The sequence below is a fragment of the Scyliorhinus canicula genome, chromosome 1, assembly GCF_902713615.1.
Source record: "Scyliorhinus canicula chromosome 1, sScyCan1.1, whole genome shotgun sequence".
Taxonomy (NCBI): Eukaryota; Metazoa; Chordata; class Chondrichthyes; order Carcharhiniformes; family Scyliorhinidae; genus Scyliorhinus; species Scyliorhinus canicula.
Genome location: NC_052146.1, coordinates 277,891,625 through 277,914,521, shown reverse-complemented (window position 1 = coordinate 277,914,521; position 22,897 = coordinate 277,891,625). Strand labels below are relative to the sequence as shown.

Genomic DNA, 22,897 nt, shown 5'->3' with positions numbered 1-22,897 from the left:
AGGGTTGTTTGAGTCGGCTACCGTTTCGCCTTGCTAGTAGGAGCTTCCACTATTGGGGATTGCAGTAGCATGGGATTGGGCCCAGCTTCACAAGCTCAATCTGACATGATGAAAGAGGAGTTCAAAAGGTGGGACAGATTGCCTCTATCTTTGTCCGGACGAATTCAGACTATTAAGATGGTGATCCTGCCAAGGTTCCTTTCTGCATTTCGGAACCTCCCAATCTTTCTGACCAAATCCTTTTTCAGAAAGATTTTTTCTTTTAATATATTTACAGTACCCAATTATATATCTTTTTCCAATTAAGGGCAATTTAGCATGGTCAATCCACCTAACTTGCTCATCTTTGGGTTGTGGAGCTGAAACCCACGCAGACACAGGGAGAATGTGCAAACTCCACATGACAGTGACCCAGGGCCAGGATTTGAACCCAGGTCCTCAGCACCGTAGTCCCAGTGTTACTGTGCCACGTGCCACCCCTTTCAGAAAGATTAATAGACTAGTGTTGGGCTTTGTGTGGGCGGGAGAGCCCCGTATTACGAGTTTGTCTGGAGAGGAATAGACTACGGGGTGGCCTGGCATTTCCCAATTCTCAATGTTACTACTGGGCTGCTAATATTGTTATGGCCCGAAGATGGTTGTTGGACCAGGGGTTGGTTATGGTGCAGAGTATAGGAGGCCTCGTGTAGAGAGACTTCGTTAAGGGCATTGGCTTCAGCTCCCCTTCCATTTTCGCCGATTAGGTACTCATCAAATCCAGTGGTGGTTTCCACTCGGAGGATTTGGAACCAGTGCCGGTTACATTTTGGTTTGGAGGGCATGTACAGGAAGGCTCCAATTTGTGGTAACCATAGATTTGTCCCAGCGAGATTGGATGCCAAGTTTAAGGAATGGGACTGCCTGGAGATCAAATGCTTTGATGTTTTTGGGTGGAAAGTTTACGGATCTAACTGAGCTGATGGAGGCCTACAGATCTAACTGAGTAAATGCTCAGCAGTAATGAGTTTAGATATCTCCAGAGAAGGGCTTTTTTGGGTAAAGAGCTGGGTTCAAAGCCAATGTTGCCGCCCTTGGGTCTACGGGACAGGCTGCTCTCGGATGGTGATATTGGAGAGGGTAAGATCTCCAATGTGTATGCTGAGTTGGCCAGGAGGGAGGGATTTTCGATGGTGATGATGCGGCAGAAATGGGAGGAGGAATTGGGAGACGCGATGTGGGGCTGGATTTGGGACAAAACATTGCGTAGGGTTAATACATCCTCGCCGTCTGCTAGACTCCGTCTTATTCAGCTTAAGTTTGTGCACAGAACTCATTGACACTGGCTAGACGGAGCCGTTTCTTCCCAGAAGTGGCTGACCGATGTGCCAGACTCCTGCGGACCATGTCCACATGTTCTGGTCCTGTCCAAAACTAGTGCGGTTTATGGGATGCTGTTATGGTGGTGGTCACACCTTTTCCATGTGTAGCTATCAATGGTGTGTCTGAGGTTCCTGGTGTCATGATGGGAAAGGGGGCCAATGTCGTGGTTTTCACCTCCCGACTAGCTCTGAAGGAGGATTTTGCTTACTTGGCGGGCTGCCAAGCATTAGGTCATGGGTACTGGACCTTGCTGAGTTTCTTCTTTTTGGAGAGAATCAAGTTTGCCATTAGAGGTTCGGATGAAGGGTTCTCCGTGAGGTGGGTGCTGTTCATCGACTTTTTCAAAAACTACTAGAATGTCGGGGGAGGGTGGGAAAAGAGAATTGGGGATGGCACTGAGGTACAGTAATTCTTGACTGGTGAGGGGGGTACTTTATTTTGTTTTTTAAAAATTTTGCTACGTACGTGTGTGTGTATATGTATGTGTATATATACATATAGGGGGTTCCTGTTGTATTGTTATAGTATTATATGCATTATTATGTTTTGAGGTGTTCGTTGTTTTGTGTTATGGATTGTTCCTGTTTCTGTATTCTCTGTCTGCTTTGTCTGTCTTTCAAAAAAAATTTGAAACAACTCAAGGTGGTATTCGGGCACATCTCACCAAGGCCAGTATGAGTTGGTTTTTTGAAGAGGTTGAAAATGAAGTGTGAGCGGTGCTCGAGAGTGTACATGTTCTGGTCCTGCCTCAAGTTGGTGGGTTTCTGGGGGCCTTTTTTAAAACATCATATCGGCAATTTTAGATGTGTATTGGAGCCCTGCCTATTAGTTGTGATATTTGGGGTATCAGACCAGCTGGAATTGAGGATGGGTATGATCACGGTGGATGGTCTGGTTTTTGCCTTGTTGGCAGATTCTGTTGAGTTGGAGGCAGGCGACACTGTCCAGTAATGCATCGTGACTGGGTGATTTGATATGTTTTGTACTTTCGAAAAGGTTCATGGTGAGGGGGCGATTAATGGGTTCTACTGTAGGTGTTGTATGTTTATATTACGCTTCAAGAATCTGGTCACTGTTGGGGGTGGGTGGTGGGGCGGTCTACTAATGGGAACAGTAAAAAGTCTTGCAACACCAGGTTATGTTAAAGTCCAACAGGTTTGTTTCATAAGAACATAAGAACTAGGAGCAGGAGTAGGCCATCTGGCCCCTCGAGCCTGCTCCACCATTCAATGAGATCATGGCTGATCTTTTGTGGACTCAGCTCCACTTTCCGGCCCGAACACCATAACCCTTAATCCTTTTATTCTTCAAAAAACTATCTATCTATATCTTAAAAGCATTCAATGATGGAGCCTCTACTGCTTCACTGGGCAAGGAATTCCATATTCACAACCCTTTGGGTGAAGAAGTTCCTCCTAAACTCAGTCCTAAATCTACTTCCCCTTATTTTGAGGCTATGGCCCCTAGTTCTGCTTTCAACCGACAGTGGAAACAACCTGCCCGCATCTATCCTATCTATTACCTTCATAATTTTATATGTTTCTATAAGATCCCCCCTCATCCTTCTAAATTCCAAAGAGTACAGTCCCAGTCTACTCAACCTCTCCTCAGGTGAAGTGCTCCGAAAGCTAGTGATTCGAAACAAACCTGTTGGTCTTTAACCTGGTGTTGTAAGACTTCTCACTGTGCTCGCCCCAGTTCAATGCTGGCATCTCCACATCATGGCCACTAATGGGAAGGGTGGTTCTAATTGTTAGTGGGGATTTTGTTTAAATATTTGTTTGCGTGGTTGTTGATATGGGTAACAGTTACTTCACAACTCCAGGTTCCCAGGTTAGATTCCTGGCTTGATTCACTCTGCGTGGGTTTCCTCCCACAAGTCCCGAAAGACGTGCTGTTAGGTGAATTGGATAGTCTGAATTCTCCCTCTGTGTACCCGAACAGGTGCTGGAATGTACGGACAAGGGGCTTTTCACAGTAACATCATTGCAGTGTTAATCTAAGTCTATTTGTGACAATAAAGATTACTATTATTATTGTTTGCTTATATATATGTTAGAAGTGTAATAAAAATATTTTTTTTTTAAAATAATTTTTACTTGTATAATGCTGAATAGGTCAGTGGGTATTTTCTGGACCATTGCTGCTTGTATGGATATCATGAGACAAAAATAAGCTTGTAGATTTTTTTATTGTAATTGTCTAATTACAAAACATAGAGCATTGCTTGTTTTGCCCCGCTTGTGAACTTTTATTATTAATAAAGCTAGGATTGAAGGCTGTATATATACACTGAGCATCAAGCTCAATAACCTGTTGCTGTCATTATGGTGACCTTTAAAGATCGACTTGCTTTCACGCTTAATACAGTATTGCAGATGTGTGGATGGAGATGATGAGTCTTTTCAACACTTAATTCCCAAACCAATTTGTTAAATAGTACCAATTTCTTTGTAAGGTAGTGTGACTGCAGTTCATGTGCAGTTTACATTGAACTATTGCGAAATAACACATCAAGTCGCATGTGGTGAGATGACCAACAGATCCTGAGAAATAAAAGTTTTGACGCTGAGTTGATCAATTCTCACTTGTGCATTGGCAAATGGATAGAGTTTAAACATGGGACTTGCTGTGCACGTATTTATGATTATACACATAATAGAAAATGAGGGTTTAGAGTGGTTATTACTTTTTACATGCAACTTTGCAACTTTCATCTTGAATTTCTTTGCAATATCCCGGGAATGAACTTTCCCTTCAGGAAGCTCTGAGTGAGATGAGAGAATAGTAACAATGTGCATCTGTGGCATTGGCATCATCTTGTGAAATTATAGACTTGTTAGTTCTTGTTCTTGCTTCAAATACTTGTGCTTCTGAAATGTTTGTTTGGATTTGGAGTTTTTTTGTAATGTAAAACTGAACTCCACAAACCAGTGATCAATTTGAGAGCAGCTGGAAAATTGTTTTTTACGTTATACATTTTGTGCAATTCTGAAATGCAGCAAAATACCAAAAAGTGACCTGAAGTTCACTAGGTTACGCCTTTTACTACTAATATATTTATCAGTGAATCAGTTGGAATTGAAATGCATGTGCAAGTTATTCAGGCAAGCCATTAAAGAACACTGGGTAGATTTCACGGAGAGAGGGACAAAACACTCGTGGAAATATAGAAAGGAGAAAGGGTGGTTAGGTAACCTGGAAGAAACAGGCTTGATGTAGATGCTGGTGAGCAGAACAGTATCATACCTTCAGGATACAGCTGGGAAAACCGGCATGTTTATTACGTAGATAAGTTTAAACTTGGCATGTACACACGAGGCAGTAATTATTACAAAGACCTTGCATGCTCCGTGCACGGTTCCTGGAATGAAGTTGATCTCCTTTGCTCATGGTAAGCTTGAGAGTTCACAATAAGAGTGGCTTCATTATGCCACATGGAGATTAACAGCAACCAAGTCAAATTCTAATTTTATAAATGGTGTTCTGAAATTTTTACTGGTACTTTAGAAAGTCAATTGTGTCCATTTTTCTGGAAAGCAACAAAGTTATGAAACGGAGTTTAAGGAAAGACATTTGTGCAATGGATATTTCCTTGAAGTATACCAGGGACCCTACTTCAAAAAGGCACTAACTGGCGTTGTAAATACAGAGAACGATTCCCTGTGGGCCTGAAGTGGGCATTCTGCTCAGCTGTCTATTTTGAACGGAGAACACACAGTGCAGAAAGGCCATTCAGCCCATCGAGTCTACAGACCTATCCCCGTAACCTAATAACCCCATCTATCCTTTTTGGATACCAAGTGCAATTTAGCATAGCCACTCCACCTAACCTGCATGTCTTTGGACTGCAGGAGGCACCTGAAGGAAACCCATGCAGACACAGGAAGATCGTGCAGACTCTGCACAGGCAGTGACCCAGCGGGAATCGAACCTGGTGCTGTGAAGCCACAGTGCTAGCCACTGTGCTACTGTTTGGGTTATTATTGGATCCCAATTAGCCTGATATGCACATACCTCAACAACATCATTTATGGGGTGATTGAGGTGAGGAAACCATGCCTTGTTTTCTTTGAATGGATTTAAACTTAAACAAAAGTGTTTGTCATAAAGTGCATGAATTACATATTGCTGTTGTAAGAGTCATAGAATAGAATCCCTAGAGCACCCTACCTATTCCACATCTCTACCTAAAAGGGTAATTTAACGTGGCCAATCCACCTTTGGAGTGTGGGAGGAAACCGGAACACCTGGAGGAAACCCACACAGACACAGGGAGAATGTGCATTATGTGCGCATGTGTGTGATTTATAATACTGTACATAAAAGGTTACTTGTGTTTTAAAGCTACAAACCTGGTGACTTCACCTAAGGACCTCTGGTATTTTAAATAAAATCTAATTTCACCTGTGTTGCAACTCCGGGTGAAGTGGAGCTGGAATTGACCATGCACTACAAGACCAGAGTATTGTGACATTGTGGATTGTGCTAAATAATCACCATCTGTATCAGTATCTACTGATTTTCCAATTGAGGGGCAATTTAGTGCAGGCAATCCACCTACCAAGCACATCTTTGGGTTGTGTGGGTGAGACTCACGCAGACACAGGGAGAATTTGCAAACTCCACACAGACAGTGACCGTGTTCGTGGTCCTCGGCATCATGAGGCTGTAGTGCTAACCACTGGGCCATCATGTTGTCTGGATAGCACATTGATAATGAGAACTTCCACCCAAAGACAAAGATGAAAAGAAACCATAAGTAAAGGAGCCAAAGTTACTCACACTGTATTTAATTTCCAGATACATTTTTGTCCAAATAAAATCAGTTTATAGTTTGATTATATTAAGAAACCACAACCATCCCAGTAACTTATATAACAAAAAATAAAGAAACTCTGCTTTAGTTGCCACTCTTCGAGCAACCAATCAGGAAAAACTGGCATGACCACATTACATCCATTAATTTTAGCTACAGAACAGAAATCAAGCAATTCTCTAAATTTAAAGCTCACTTTAGTTTGAATATTATATTTCTATTTTAAAATATGTTCAAATGACAAAAAAAAAGATAAACTGAACAGGTTGACAATTACAAAATGCAAACCAATGCACTATATATGGATTAAAATATCAGGGAAGGCAAGTTCTAGCTGGTAATTATTCAACCACCCAAAATATTGATTAAAGCACAGGATAGCGATCCACTAAAAGAAAACAAACAAACCTATTCCCTCATTCCATATGTGTTTATGATAACCTAACTGACTAAGTTAGTTCCCATTTTTCCTTTACAGCTTAAAATCAGTCTGTGGGAAGTGTTTGTTGATTGACCAAAGTCTGGCTTCTTGCAGTTGAGCACCACTTCAGTTTTGTACCAATCCTAACCACTGTTAAGAGAAAAATCAGACAATTATAAATGAATTTCAGACTGTGTACACAAACTATGCTGACAGATCATGTTTGAGCCAAAAGAACACCATGTGCTCTAACATTCTAACTTAAGATAACCACTTTAGAGGCATGTTTTAAACTTTTTTCCAATCCAGCAAATTTGACATTAAAATGAAAATCAATGCCCACTTTCAGTGGTCATCTCATTAGCACAGCAAGCTAAAAAGCAAACTTAGGGTGAGAGAAAACTTGAGACAAAATTAGCGACGAGGTTAGTGGAGTGTGTCAATTGGATTCAAAGCCGCAAGAAGAAATCAGAGAAGGTGAAGGAAAAGGAATTTCAAGGTGTAAGCCTGTTTCTACAGCCACGTGATAGAATTCTTTTTTCCATCTGCTCATGTTGGGGATTGTACTGCATAATGACTCTACAAGGAGGGTTGCCCTCAGTGCTATGCCACAGGAGCATCCCCAAAGAGTAGCAACGCAGAATAAGCCCAGTCAAGCCACAACTGCCCATTAGTATCACTGCACCCGTCAGCCCTCTACTGCATGATGCTTATAGGTATCCACACAGCAGTTTACACATTTATGTATAATCATCTGGCTTGGACCACTTTCCATGTTGATCATCAAGTAGATTTGTAACGAGGAAGGAATGGTAAGGTGAAGGAGCCTTGGATGACAAGAGAAGTGGAGCTTCTAGTCAAGAGGAAGAAGGAAGGGCAGCACGGTGGCCTAGTGGTTAGCACAACTGCCTCACAGCGCGGAGGTCCCAGGTTCGATCCCGGCTCTGGGTCACTGTCTGTGTGGAGTTTGCACATTCTCCCCGTGTCTGCGTGGGTTTCGCCCCCACAACCCAAAAATGTGGAGAGTAGGTGGGTTGGCCACGCTAAATTGCTCCTTAATTGGAAAAAATAATTGGGTACTCTAAATTTATATTAAAAAAAAGAGGAAGAAGGAAGCTACGCAAGGTTGAGGAAGCAAGGATCTGGCACGGGCCGAGAGGGTTACAAGGTAGCCAGGAAGGAACTCAAAAATTGACTTAGGTGAGCTAGAAGGGGGCATGAAAAAGCCCTGGCGGGAAGGGTTAGGGAAAACCCCAAGGCGTTCTACACATGTGAAAAATAAGAGGATGATCAGAGTGAGAGTAGGGCTGATCAGGGATAGTGGAGGGAACTTGTGCCTAGAGTCTGAGGAGATAGGGGAGGCCCTAAATGAATATTTTGCTTCAGTATTCATGAGAGAGAGGGACCTTGTTGCTCAGGAAAACAGCGTGAACCAGGTTAATAGACTCAAACAGGTTGATATTAAGAATGAGGATGTGCTGGAAATTTTGAAATGTATCAGGATAGATAAGTCCCCTGGGCCCGACAGGATATACCCAAGGTTACTACGGGAAGCGAGGGAAGAGATTGCTGCGCGTTGGCGATGATCTTTGTGTCCTCACTCTCCACTGGAGTAGTACCGGATGATTGGAGGGAGGCGAATGTTGTTCCCCTGTTCAAGAAAGGGAAGAGGGAAATCCCTGGAAATTACAGACCAGTCAGTCTTATGTCTGTGGTGAGCAAAATATTAGAAAGGATTCTGAGAGATAGGATTTATGATTATTTAGGAAAACATAGTCTGATTAAAGATAGTCAGCATGGCTTTGTGAGGGGCCTCATTGAATTCTTTGAGGATCTGACGAGACACATTGATGAAGGTCAGGCAGTGGATGTGGTTTATATGGATTTCAGTAAGGCATTTGATAAGGTTCCCCATGATAGGCACATTCAGAAAGTTAGGGGGCATCGGATACAGGGAAATTGGCTGTCTGGATACAGAATTGGCTGGCCAAAAGAAGACAGCAAGTGGTAGTGGATGGAAAGTATTCCGCCTGGAAGTCGGTGACCAGTGGTGTCCCGCAGGGATTTGTTCTGGGACCTCTGCTCTTTGTGGTTTTTATAAATGATTTGGATGAGGAAGTGGAAGGGTGGGTTAGTAAATTTGCCGATGACACAAAGGTTGGTGGAGTTGTAGATAGTGTTGAGGGCTGTTGCAGGTTACAACAGGACATTGACAGGATGCTGAGCTGGGCTGAGAAGTGGCAGATGGAGTTCAACCTAGATAACTATAAAGTGATTCATTTTGGAAGGTCGAATTTGAATGCTGAATACAGGGTTAAAGGCAGGATTCTAGGAAGTGTGGAGGAACAGAGGGATCTTAGGGTCCATGTACATAGATCCCTCAAAGTTGCCACCCAGGTTGATAGGGTTGTTAAGGCGTATGGTGTGTTGGCTTTCATTAACAGGAGGATTGAGTTTAAGAGCTACGAGGTTTTGCTGCTGCATTATAAAACCCTGGTTAGACCACACTTGGAATATTGTGTCCCGTTCTGGTCGCCTCATTATAGGAAGGATGTGGATGCTTTGGACAGGATAGAGAGGAGATTTACCAGGATGCTGCCTGGACTGGAGGGCATGTCTTATGAAGAAAGATTGTGGGAGCTAGGGTTTTTCTCACTGAAGCGAAGAAGGAAGAGAGGAGACTTGATAGAGGTGTACAAGGTGATGAGAGGCATGGATAGAGTGGATAGCCAGAGACTTTTCCCCAGGGAGCAAATGGCTGCTACGAGGGGGACATAATTTTAAGGTGGTTGGAGGAAGGTACAAGGGAGATGTCAGGGGTCGGTTCCTAACACAGAGAGTGGTGGGTACGTGGAATGCACTGCCAGCGGAGGTGGTGGAGTCGGTCATTAGGGACATTTAAGCGACTCTTGGATAGGTACATGGACAGCAGTAAATTGAAGGGGTGTAGGTTAGGTTGATCTTAGATTAGGATAAATGGTCGGCACAATATCGTGGGCCGAAGGGCCTGTACTGTGCTGTAATGTTCTATGTAGGAATCTGTAGAAATGATTGGTTGTGTCTGCCCAGGGTGCCATCAATCAGGCTACACTGGTTCGGACAGGGAAAACGGAACCTCCTTTTATGCTTTTCAGTGCCAATACACTAGATACTGTGACCCAAAGATTTCAGATTTAGACAAAGATTCACTTATCCACATCACTCAAAGCGGACCTGTTCTCGCTTTCTTTGGGAAGATGAACCTCGAACCTCATTTACCAAAAAGAGAGACGTGGTTCTCCTTTGCCAATATAGATGTAGAGTCAGTGGGGACTGGATAGAAAATGTATCTGAAACAATCCGATTACAGTCTCAAGATCATAGGAGGCAGAAAATGCAAAACAAACTTGCAAAAGCTGGTAGAGGACATGGAGACAATTTTCAATTTGAATTTGCAGTTTCCACCTAACCGCTCTCTCCACCTTGGTTATTTCAGCGAGCACCCGGATAGCAGCAGAAAGTGTTGTGGGGCTGCCCTCCTATTGTATTTAAAGTAGCCTGACAAAAGATTTTTGAGGCCAATACTGTTGGCAGTGGGCATCCCACATCCACCCATTCCTCCCCTGGAATTTTCGGGTTAAAATGTTCAAACCCTTCACTGTCAATACATCTGTCTGGAAACGTGGAAGTGTGTGTAATATATTAAAGACTCTTTTGAATTTGTACAGCTTTTCTTCTAATTTGCAGCACCTAATACATACCTGGCCTATATTGAGCTCTGCATATCCCTCATCATCCTTGTCTAATTGTTTGAATATTCCTGAAAAGGCAAGAACATGAATGAGCACATTTCAAAACAAATTTTCTTTTTTGTTTCTTTCACCAAGGGGATTGCATTCTCCCTGATAAACAGGAGCCGTTTCACTATCTTTTTAGAGGAAAGGTAATTCTGCAAAGTTGTATTGAATACAGCAGCAAAACAGCATGGATTCCTCCATCAATGAATGCATTTAAAATGGAACCTTACATCAACCTTTCCATGTAAACGGAGTCTGACAGGTTTAACAAATTAGATGAGCATTGCACATGTGTGCCAGCTGAACAAGGAAATACAGAGGGTAATAATCTCAATTCTGAAAGCAACCAATGCATGCACAAATTGAACCCCCCCCCCCCCCCCCCCCCCCCCCCCCCCCCCCCCCCCCCAAATAAAGGAAGGCCATGGGACGTGTAAGAGTTAAAACTCATTTTTTGGAAAATTAGGAATGGGGGGATGTATTGTGACAAGACGCTAAATAGGATGGAGACATATTAAAGTGATGTGCTGGAACTTCAGCTACCCATTCTACGTCCTGCCAATTTTACATTTCCATTGACCTATTGCGCTCAATCAACCTTATTTGCTTTCTATAAATTCTCAACTTCCCAAATTAACTTTAATCAATCTCTATCGGATACACCTAAATGAGCCAGAATTCAAGTAGAGCTAAATACCTTTGACAAAGCCAGAATTGGGGCTGAATACAGGGTAGCCTCCATGGTTAGATAAGCAGACCTTATTGATGTGACACATCCAGAGGAAAGAAGAGACCAAGTATAAATTGCTGATGAACAAATTTTGGGGTGTGCCTGAGGGAGTTTCTACCCTATCTTTTGAATTCCATCCAATATGCTGTCAGCCCAAGCTGATCTCTCCGATGATGAATATTAGAATGTCAAACCTTTACCCCCCCACCACTCTTCAGCCAACCCACCCCCCATTCTATCCCCTATGTTAAGATACCACTCCGATTTTTCTATTGATGTTGGGGCAAACACCTCTAATATGCCCTTATAGATAGATAGAGAAATGCAGCACAGAACAGGCCCTTCGGCCCACGATGTTGCGCCGAACTTTTGTCCTAGGTTAATCTTATGGGCAAGAGCTGCATGCCTGAGTATTCAAGTGATTTATTTCCCCCAGTTATTTGCCAGAGGTGGATTGTCAATATGAAAGTTCTACCTTGTTATACTTTCACCAGTGGAGCAGGGCTCCCAAAATTTTGGTCCCCAAATTGCTTATTGAATTTGGGACTTTAATGTAACAAAGACATTTTGAAAAATAACTTACTGAACATGGTTTCCAGACGGATCAAAGAGCCAACAAAGTTATCAAAGTCAATGAGAAGATTAGTATCTGCATATCGGGCAACAAGGATCTGAAACAATGTATTGTTCAGAGTGAAACCTGGAGAGAAAAAGAGAAAAGAATATATTAACACAATAGCGAATTTTATTAACCACTCATTCTACATGTGCAGATTCATCTCCCCTTTGTACAAAGTTGTTAGTCATGCAGAGCAAAGTTTTGAATTGTTTATTCCGACCAGGTGTGAAGTGAACTGGCTTCAAAGAACAAAGAACAGTACAGCACAGGAACAGGCCCTTCGGCCCTCCAAGCGTGCACGCCGATCGTGAAGCCTGTCAAAACTAAAACCTTCTGAACTTCCGTGGTCCTTATCCCTCTATTCTCGGCCTATTCATGCATTTGTCAAGATGCCTCTTAAACATCACTATAGCACCTGCTTCCACCATCTCCACCAGCAGCAAGTTCCAGCCACTCACCATCATCTGTGGTGCCTCGCACATCTCTAAACTTTGCCCCCCCCCCCCCGCACAACCTATGTCCCCTAGCAATTGACGTTTCCATCCTAGGGAAAAGCTTCTGACAATTTATCTACTCTGTCATGCCCCTCATAATTTTGTAGACTTCTATCAGGTCGACCCTCAACCTCCTTCGTTTCAATGAAAACAAATCCAAGTTTATCCAACTGCTCTTCATAGCCAATACCCTCCAGACCAGGCAACATCCTGGTAAATCGCTTCTGCATCATCTACAAAGCCTCCACATCCTCTGGCAGTGTGGTGGCCAAAATTGTATGCAATATTCCATGTGTGGCCTAACAAAGTTTCTGTACAGCTTCAGCACTGACTTGCCAATTTTTATACTCAGTGCCCCGACTGATGAAGGCAAGTATGCCGTGTGTCTTCTTGACTACCTTATCCATCTTTGTCACTTTCAGTGATCTGTGGACCTGTATGCCCAGATCTCTCTGTATACTTCCCACCTGTATTAGGCCTTCCAAAATGCATTACCTCACATTTCTCTGCCCTAGTCTACAACTGATCTATATCCTGCTGTATCCTTTGACAATCCTCATCACTATCCGCAATTCCACTAATGTTTGTGTCGTCCGCAAATTTACTAATCAGACTAGGTACATTTTCCTCCAAATCACTGATATATACTACAAACAGCAACGATCCCAGCACTGATCCCTGTGGAACACCACTAGTCACAGCTGTCCATTCAGAAAAGCTCATTTACTCTCATTTATCCCCCTTATTGGTCACAACGAAGGATTGTTAATTTATTTTCCCTGTGGAAGCCTTTTTCAAATTCAAATGTATTTTGATGCAGAGAATAATAAGGAGCCAATCAACGAATCTTTCTTGAGTCAAAGAAGAATACATTTATTAGCCACTAAACATACAAAAAACAATAAAAGATGCAATGCCACACGCGCGCGCGTGCTCACATGTATCAGAACAAAGGAAAGTTAGAGCCCAAATACAAGTTCAAAGAATATACGGTTAGAAATCTTTAGCTTATCTTTGAGGCATTGATTGTTAAACATTGCCAATTTAGGTTATCTGCTACCTTGGAGCTGGTACGTGTAGAAGATGTTGTAATTCTTACAAGATCTCAATTTGTTGATTGGTTTTAGGCTGATTTCTTGAACTGGGTGCTGGACTTATCCCAGGAAGAATCAGAAAGTGAAATTCCTTACTACTCCATTAATGGCTTCTCCAGGTTCCTCTGCTTCCGCTCGTCAAACCCAGTTTTTAATAAAGTCCAACTCACTGTATATACCAAAGGAATGTCTGCTGTAGTGTGTTGTGGGACAGTTAATCAGATTTTGATTTCTTTCACGATATTAACTGTATAGATCCTTTTAATGGTGCCTCCTGTATATAGCGTCACAATGATGGGAAATTGCAACTGAACTGAATGAATAGCCAATAATGTCACCAACTGACATTTCAAGATGGGATTGTTTGATCTTCCACAGGGGGTTTGAATATCTGTTGGCTGTATATCCTGGCTGAATAATGTTTTGAAGTGAGCCTTGACACTCCCAGATGTGACATTTCATAAGCAATCATGACAGAACATATCTGCAGTGCAATCCATATTGTAACTTAATAGTCAACATTGCCAGACATCAGTAGTCAACTTACACTGACATAAATCAGGTGACTTATGGCAGCCATCCTTAGTCAGTGTTTTCTTTTTCTTTCCTTTTAAAAAGGTTCCTTTTAAACGGTTGTGTTTTTGATCAGCTGGTGACATTATTGGCTATTCATTCAGTTCAGTTACAATTTCCCATCGTTGTGACGCTATATACAGGAGGCACCATTAAAAGGATCTATACAGTTAATATCGCGAAAGAAATATTTGGTGATGATTGCATGTGTGGACAAAGTACACTTTGTTTTTATTTAGTCTTTCACGCAGTGTGGGTAGGCCAGCATTTTCCTGCCCATCCCCAATTGCCCTCGAGGAGGTGGTGGTGAGCCACCTTCTTGAATCACTGCAGGCCATGTGGTGTAGGTACACCCACAGTGCCGTTAGGAAAGGAGTTCCAGGATTTTGACCCAGTGACAGTGAAGGAACGGCAATATAGTTCCAAGTCAGAATGTTGTTTAGCTTAGAGGGGAACTTGCAGGTGTTGGTATTCCTTGCATCTGCTGCCCTGAGCCTTTCAAGTAGTAGAAGTCATGGGTTTGGAAGGTACAGTCAAAGGAATCTCAGTGAGCATCTTGGAGATGGTACACACTGCTGGCATAATGCATTGTTGGTGGATTACATGTTTAAAGGGTGGCTGGATTCCAATCAACTGGGCTGCTTTGTCCTGCATGGTGTCAAGCTTCTTGCTCATCCAGGCAAGTGGAGAGTATTCCTCCACTCCTGACTTGAGCATTGTAGATGGTGTCAGGCTTTGGGAAGGCAGGAGGTGAGTTACTAACTGCAGAACCCCAAGCCTCTCACCTACTCTTGTAGCCACAGTATACATATGGCTGGTCCAGTTCAGACTCTGGTTAATAGTAACTCTCAGGATAAAGGGGCATTCATCAATGGTAATGGCATTGAATTTGAAGGTGAGATGGTTACATTCTCGCTTGTTGGAAATGGTCATTGCCTGGCACTTGTGAGGCGGCAGTGTTGCTTGCCACTTACAGCTCAGCCTGAATGCTGCTCAGGTCTTGCTGCATATGGACATGGACTGCTCCAGTATGAGGAGTCACAAATGTTACTGAACATTATGCAATCATTAGCAAACATCTCCACTTCTGACTTTATGATGAAGGGAATGTCATTGATGAAGCAGCTGAAGATAGGACACTCCCTGAGCAACTCCTGCAGTGATGTACTGGAAATGAGATAATTGGCCTGCAACAACCACAACCATCTTCCTTTGTGATAGGTATGTCTCCAATCAGTAGAGAGATTCCCTGCTCGACGTAGTATGGATAGCTGTGCCAGATGAATTCTTCAAATATTACCTGCTTCTTCAAGTGCCATTCGCATTTCATGTGAGCTCATGGTACCAGAATCATCAGCATCCACCTTCTTGAAGATTTTCTGAATGGAGGAAAATGAATATATTTGAGCATTTCTAAATTTGCAGGGGGGCGGGGTCTCTGGACTTCCTACCCTCAAAATCAGAAGGGTCATCAAAGAGTAGCAGTCAAAATTGTGGTCAGTGGTGGACCAGGTTGGGTAGGTGGGCCAGGTAAAAGCTACAGTTCGCGTGCAGCACAATAACTTACATTTTTTAAAAGTGCTTTCTCTCTCAAGTTCCAGATTTATTATTAAAAAATGACTTTCAATCAATTGGAAAAACCTGTACTCTCTCCCACAAACTCCACACACTCCTTACAGTCAAAATTGCCAGCTCACGAATTTGATGGGATTCTTTAAATGTCATTCCAAGTGACCAGCAGGGGGTGCACATATCACACCTTTAACAAATTCTTTATGAAAATTAGCTATGTCCAGAGTTGATTTTCATCTGCAGCATTAATCATAGAATTTACAGTGCAGAAGGAGGCCACCTGGCCCATCGATTCTGCACCGGCCCTTGGAAAGAGCACCCCACTCAAGAACACACCTGCTCCACCCCATCCCCTCAACCCAGCAACCCCAATCAACCTTTTTTTGGATACCAAGGGCAATTTATCATGGCCAATCCACCTAACCTGCACATCTTTGGACTGTGGGAGGAAACCGGAGCACCCGGAGGAAACCCACGCACACACGGGGAGAACATGCAGACTCCACCCAAGCTGGGAATCGAACCTGGGACCCTGGCGCCGTGACGCAACTGTGCTAACCACTGTGCTACTGTGCTGCCCCAAAAGTAGACAGAAGTAGGTGGTGTACAGTATGCCATTCCAATGGTGTAAGTGTGGTGTCTTGGTTGGGCCTTATTTAAATGAACTTGATGAGGTGCCTGTGCAAAACACTCCTTAAAGGCAGCCTGTCGAGCTGAGAACAGGGAATCTGGTGGGAGACTGACTTCAATCGGGAAATGTTTACACTTACCAGTATCTTCTGTAATTTTATCCAAAATATCTTGAATTCCACTAGTCCAATTTTCCCGGATCGATCTTTCTGTTTTACAATTCTCATTCAGGAAAAACCACTTGAAAGCAAGTTGTCATTAATGGAAATACCCAAATTAGTCAAACTCACAACCTTCAGCACCAATCTTAATATAGGTGTGATCAGCTCAGACATCACCTGGCTGGGTACCAGCTTGTGTCCGGGCCTTTTGGAAACGAGGGAGATATGTGTCGCAAGCATATGAAATGAAATGAAAAGAAAATCGCTTATTGTCACGAGTAGGCTTCAAATGAAGTTACTGTGAAAAGCCCCTAGTCGCCACATTCCGGCACCTGTTCGGGGAGGCTGTTACAGGACTCGAACCGTGCTGCTGGCCTGCTTGGTCTGCTTTCAAAGCCAGCAATTTAGCCCTGTGCTAATTGCTTCACCAGCACGATATAATGATAGGACATGATTCCTCTTGCAGTCATTTCACAGTCACTACCTGGTCATCTGACAGGGGCGACCAGTGGGTTGTGGGGGTGAAACCCAAGCAGACACGGGGAGAATGAGCAAACTCCACACGGACAGTGACCCAGGGCCAGGATTCGAACCCGGGTCTTCAGCGCCATAGGCAGCAATGCTAACCATTGTGCCACGTGCTGCCCCTCTTCAGTACTAGTTAACAGCTTATTCGAGAATGAGACTAGCAGAAGCTTGGATACAAATCACCTGACTGGCAAGAGGGTATTAATAAAGTTCACATTCACAGCATTTTATAACTGAAAAGTTTTATATCTGGAGAGGGCAAAAATTAAACTTCAGATTTTTACTTCTTCTGGGGAAGGAGAGAAAAGCGAAACAACACACACAGTTATTAAAAGGATACATCCAATAGGCTTATTACATTTCGGCAGGTTTCCAAACTAAAACCATCAGTTTTAATGTCATCACCTAAGAAGAAAATAGTGCATGAAAAACATAATTTAAGTCAATATTTAATGCAATAACATTAATGAGACAACTCAATTTTTCCATACAGGAGGCCTCAGAGGTCATGGGCGGGATTCTGCCATAATCGGCAGGGTGGGGAACTCCGGCGGGAAGGAGTGGCGTGGAGTCATCCGCACCTTCAGGGGCTAGGCCCGTCCCAGAGTAGTTTGCGCCCCGCCGGCTGGCGGGGGAGGGGCTTGGCGCCACGCCAATCGGCGCCGAAGGACCTCAGCCGGTCGGCGTGAGTTGGCGCATGCGTGGGAGGGGTCGTCTCCGCATCGGCCATCGCGGAGGACCACAGCGGCCGATGCGGAGGAATAGAGTGCCCCCACGGCACAGGCCCGCCCGCGGATCGGTGGGCCCCCATCGCGAGCCAGGCCACCGTGGGGGCACCTCCCGGGGCCAGACCCCCCCACGCCCCTCTGAGGCGGCCCACGCTGCCAGGTCCCGCCGGTAAGGGCCTACTCCAATTTACGCCGGTGGGACTGGCAAAAAACAGACGGCCACTCGGCCCATCACAGGCCGGAGAATCACTGGGGGGGGCCGCTGTCAGCGGCCGCCGACTGGCGCGGCGCGATTCCCGCCCCCGCCAAATCCCCAGTGCCGGAGAATTTGTCAGCCGGCGGGGGCGGGATTCACGCCGCCGCATGGCGATTCTCCGACCCGGCGGGGGGGGTCGGAGAATCCCGTCCCAGATCTTTCAGTGTAATGAAGTTTCCAATCAAGATTTGGGGTAATATTCTATGCAATCTGTGAAACGTATAGGCCTTAAAGTAATGCCCGACTCTGGTTTCTTCCATTGCAGTTTTTGGCGGAGGGAGTTGAAATCCAGGGAATATCTGATGCATTTAGATGTTTATCAAATCCATTATGGAATCGTTTTAATCACCTGTGTGTTCTGGGACACGAATGCCGACAAATTGCACGAATCCAAAGAAGTCAGAAGAAAAAGTAAAGCTTGGTGTCCTGTGTTTGCAGGAAATTCAATTTTCTTCCAATTTGGCTGAATAGGGAGTTAAATTCACCAGCTTTACCCAGCTGGTGCAAATCTGCAGTGCCAAGATACCTTTGTCTTCTGTGAGTACTGATAGGATAGGGACCTTGGCTGTTTTACCTGATGCCAATCTACAGGCATATGCAACACCCCATTGTCGTCTCAGCTGAGATCATCTAACTAAACACAGATTGAAGCAAACTTCTTATTCGGCACAGTTCTTCGTGAATCCTCTGCAATCCAACGCCATGGGAATTCTGTTCAAAAAGGACCCGATTCCTTTATTTATGCACACGGCAATTATAGCATGCAGATAATTGACTTGATTCGAGCACGAGTACGTCAGCCATTAGTGTAAATCTATACAATGTTACTTACGGTTAGCTACAACTCTGTTCAGTATTCTTTGCAGCTCAAAGGCAGATATCTCTGAATCCTGGATTTGAAAGAGCAAAGAAAAAACACCACGTTCAACTAGCTGCCGTATCCCAGCCCCCCAACCAACAAATTCAATTATGTCAGAAAGAGGGCAGCACGGTGGCCTAGTGGTTAGCATAACCGCCTCACGGCGCTGAGGTCCCAGGTTCGATCCCGGCTCTGGGTCACTGTCCGTGTGGAGTTTGCACATTCTCCCCGTGTCTGCGTGGGTTTCGCCCCCACAACCCAAAAATGTGCAGAGTAGGTGGATTGGCCACGCTAAATTGCCCCTTAATAGAAAAAATAATTGGGTAATCTAAATTTATTAAAAAAAAAAAAAAAAAATTATGTCAGAAAGTGCCGAGATAACTTTCCCTCAAAGCGGAAGGAAAATATTTGGGGTGATTTTCCTTGTTTTTCTTTTTCCAACTAATTATCCAATTTGTTTTCAGTCATGTTATGTTCTCTGCTCCAATACCCTCCTGTTTCAGCGCTCCCTTGATGCTTTTAGTTAAGTGGCCTGGGCGTTCAAAGCGGTTACTTTGAAAAATGAACCTCTTGCTTCAAGTTCTAATATATGCATTGTGTAAAAACATTTTAACATTCCCCTCGTTCTTTTAGTGATAAATCTTTATCCAATTAGTTAACCAGTGGAAATTTTACAATAGCAGAGGTGACATTTTGATACCAAAACAGTTCATGGATGAGATACAGTTTTCCTCTGCATGTCTAACTGTAGTCATGGTTCTTTGACAACCTCCTCAGGCTGATGTGAAGTGCTTAAGCATTTCTGCCATCCCCTCACTCTCAAATGCAAATTGCCTTGTCTCTCAGTGACAATTCTCCTTCTTTGACTCTCCTAAAGCACTGGCCTTGTACCATTTACATTGAAATGCTTTCGCTGTTTTTCCATACATTTTACCATCACTTCTAAAAATCTCAATTTTGCTCTAACCTCTCTAGCCACAAAACTCCTGCCTCTGATCCAGCCCAACTAAGTCTAGTTGAAACGCATTTAGACGTAAATGTATCTAGTTTCATTATTGAATGATTCAATTGATAATCTGTTCTTAATTTGCTATTTTTCCCTAAAATCATGGTTCGATGCCTTTTCACACCTTCTAAATTAGTTTATTTTATTATGTTTATTTGTTTTAATGAAAATTTATTTGGTTATGCATGTGGGAATGAATGCTTACCATACCCAAGAACATTGATGTCCTTGGCTGTCTGGAATCGACACAGTGAGATCTTTCTGGTGAGCTTGGGACATTTTTTAACAAGTTTTAATGCAAGGGGGTCTTGTCAAATAAAGGACGGACAGAATGTATGAAATTCACTCGGCCTATGATGGTCCAAAGCTTTGCCAGTTGTGTTTATGATAAACAAAACGATCAGTCGAGTTAAGAGGACAATGTAACAATAATCATGAAAACAGGGTGATTCGAGCAGATTGGGAAGAACCAAATGCATTTTGCTGGCTCTATGTTTTTGTGTTCACACAGAGTCATAATGGCACAGGAGCCCGCATTCAGTTCACTGATTCCCATGCTGGTTCTCTATAAAGCAATCCAGTCAGCCCAATTCTGCTTTTATCTCTGTAGCTCTACAAGTTTATTTCCCTCCAGACACCATCCAATTTCCTTTTGAAGTAATTTGCATCTCTGCTTCCACCACACATTATTCACACTTGCTTCTCTTGCCCAAAACCCCAAATCTTCTTCTAGTCCTTGTACCATCAACTAATGTGAACAGCTTCTCTATGCCCTCTGTATCTAAGCCTGTCATAATCTTGCACGTCTCAACCAAATCATCCGTCAATCTCCTCTGCTCGGAGCATAAACCAGTCTGAGAAAATGAAAAAAAAAAAGAAAATAGCTTATTGTCACAAGTAGGCTTCAAATGAAGTTACTGCGAAAAGCCCCTAGTCGCCACATTCCGGTGCCTGTTCGGGGAGGCTGGTACGGGAATTGAACTGTGCTGCTGGCCTGCCTTGGTCTGCTTTCAAAGCCAGCGATTTAGCTGGGGAGAGCACGACAATGCTGAGGAGTGTAAACCAGCGTGAGAAAAGGAAAACAAAAAAGAGAGACTTTAGAGCATTAACCAGAGAAGTTAAGGCGGGCGGGTGGGGGGTCTCAGTTTGTGCATTGACTGTATTCAGAGAACAAATTTAAAACATGTAATTACAGGGAAAGTTAAAAGATTGGTCGGTGAGTATTTTGCTGATTTATCTTTCAAAACATGTGTAATTTATGTTATGATTCCAGCTGATGTTGTAACTGGATGGGAAGATCTCAGAATGGAACCTGGCTCAAAAGACCACGGGCAGGACTCTCCAGTCGCTGATGCCAAAATCGCGTTTGGCGATCGGCCGGGCAATCAACTTTTCTGACAAAACCGGGGGGGGGGAACGCCACTTTCGCGATGCGCCTCCCCCTTCAAAGCGGCGTACTCTAGGAGTACACCCCGTGCCGTATTGACAGCCTCAGGATGTTGCCGGAGGCCCTGCCCCCGATGCTCCCCTCCCGACCGCTGGGTTCCCGATGGCGTTGGTCACGTGTGCTATCATAGAACATAGAACATTACAGCGCAGTACAGGCCCTTCGGCCCATGATGTTGCGCCGTCCTGTGATACCCTTCTAAAGTCCCTCTACACTATTCCCTTATTGTCCATATACCTATCCAATGACCATTTGAATGCGTTTAGTGTTGGCGAGTCCACTACTGTTGCAGGCAGGGCATTCCATGCCCTTACTACTCTCTGAGTAAAGAACCTACCTCTGACATCTGTCCTATATCTATCTCCCCTCAATTTAAAGCTATGTCCCCTCGTGCTGGACATCACCATCGGAGGAAAAAGGCTCTCACTGTCCACCCTATCTAATCCTCTGATCATCTTGTATGCCTCAATTAAGTCACCTCTTAACCTTCTTCTCTCTAATGAAAACAGCCTCAAGTCCTTCAGCCTTTCCTCATATAATCTTCCCTCCATACCAGGCAACATGGACACCGAGATCTCTCTGCTCGTCCACACTACCAAGAATCTTACCATTAGCCCAGTACTCTGCCTTTCTGTTATTCCTTCCAAAATAAATCACCTCACACTTTTCTGCATTAAACTCCATTTGCCACCTGTCAGCCCAGCTCTGCAGCTTATCTATGTCCCTCTGTAACTTGTAACATCCTTCTGCACTGTCCACAACTCCAACTTCTTTCACCTGAAGAAGGAGCCGTGCTCCGAAAGCTCGTGTTTGAAACAAACCTGTTGGACTTTAACCTGGTGTTGTAAGACTTCTTACTGTGCTCACCCCAGTCCAACGCCGGCATCTCCACATCATGACAACTCCACCGACTTTAGTGTCATCCGCAAATTTACTCAACCATCGTTCTACGCCCTCCTCCAGGTCATTTATAAAAATGACAAACAGCAACGGCCCCAAAACAGATCCTTGTGGCACACCACTAGTAACTGGACACCAGTCAGAGCATTTCCCATCAACCACCACTCTTTGTCTTCTTACAGCTAGCCAATTTCTGATCCAAACTGCTAAATCACCCTGAATCCCATGCCTCTGTATTTTCTGCAATCATTTGTCGGGATCGTGGTGTGGCGGCTGCGGACGCAGTCCAGTCGGGGGAGGGCCGATCCGCGGATGGGGGGACTTTGGCAGGGGGCACTATTGGGGAGTGGTCCAGGGGTCGCGAACCGGCCAAAGGGAGGGGCATTATTTTGCAGACCATGTTGCACGGTACGGCCGCTGCAGGGATGCCCCTCAGCCGCCCCGCAAATTGATACAGCGGGGCGGCGGAAGGACAAAGAGTGCGCGGGAATCGGACCCGCTGCCCGCGATCGGTGCCCACCGATCGCGGGCCCATGGCACCCTTGGCACGGCCGTGGTACTGCCGTGCCAATCGGTGCCATGGTTGCCAAGATCCGAACTTTACGGCCGTTTTTACGAACGGCCAGACCAGGTGTGTTTGCCGTTCGTAAAAACGGCCGTAAAGGGCTTGGACTTCGGCCCATCGGCCAGCTGAGAATCGCTGCTGGCCGTAAAAAAACGGCGGCAGCGATTCGTGTCGGGAGTCGGGCGTGGGGGGGGGTGAGAATAGCGGGAGGGCGTCAGACTAGCGTGGCCGTAAAAATTTACGACCCCCGCTATTCTCCGCACCGTCGTGAGTGCGGAGAATTGCGCCCTATAGGTTTTACCCTTCAGGCACAGAAACATTAAATTAAACACACTTAAAATTATACCTTATTTCTAATGT

General features: G+C 44.3%; 1 protein-coding gene across 1 annotated transcript in view; it reads right to left on the bottom strand.

Moving 5' to 3' along the window:
- Positions 1-6,122: 6,122 nt before the first annotated feature.
- LOC119974703 (calpain-2 catalytic subunit-like) overlaps positions 6,123-22,897 on the bottom strand; it is a 91,955-nt gene continuing 75,180 nt past the window's right edge. The window contains exons 15-21 of the mRNA XM_038813848.1: positions 18,593-18,650; positions 17,117-17,181; positions 16,228-16,296; positions 15,186-15,264; positions 11,689-11,805; positions 10,340-10,398; positions 6,123-6,749 (exon numbers count right to left, since the gene is read on the bottom strand). Of these exons, the coding sequence (XP_038669776.1) occupies positions 6,726-6,749; positions 10,340-10,398; positions 11,689-11,805; positions 15,186-15,264; positions 16,228-16,296; positions 17,117-17,181; positions 18,593-18,650 (471 nt within the window). The 3' untranslated portion in view covers positions 6,123-6,725. The remainder of the gene's footprint in view (positions 6,750-10,339; positions 10,399-11,688; positions 11,806-15,185; positions 15,265-16,227; positions 16,297-17,116; positions 17,182-18,592; positions 18,651-22,897) is intronic.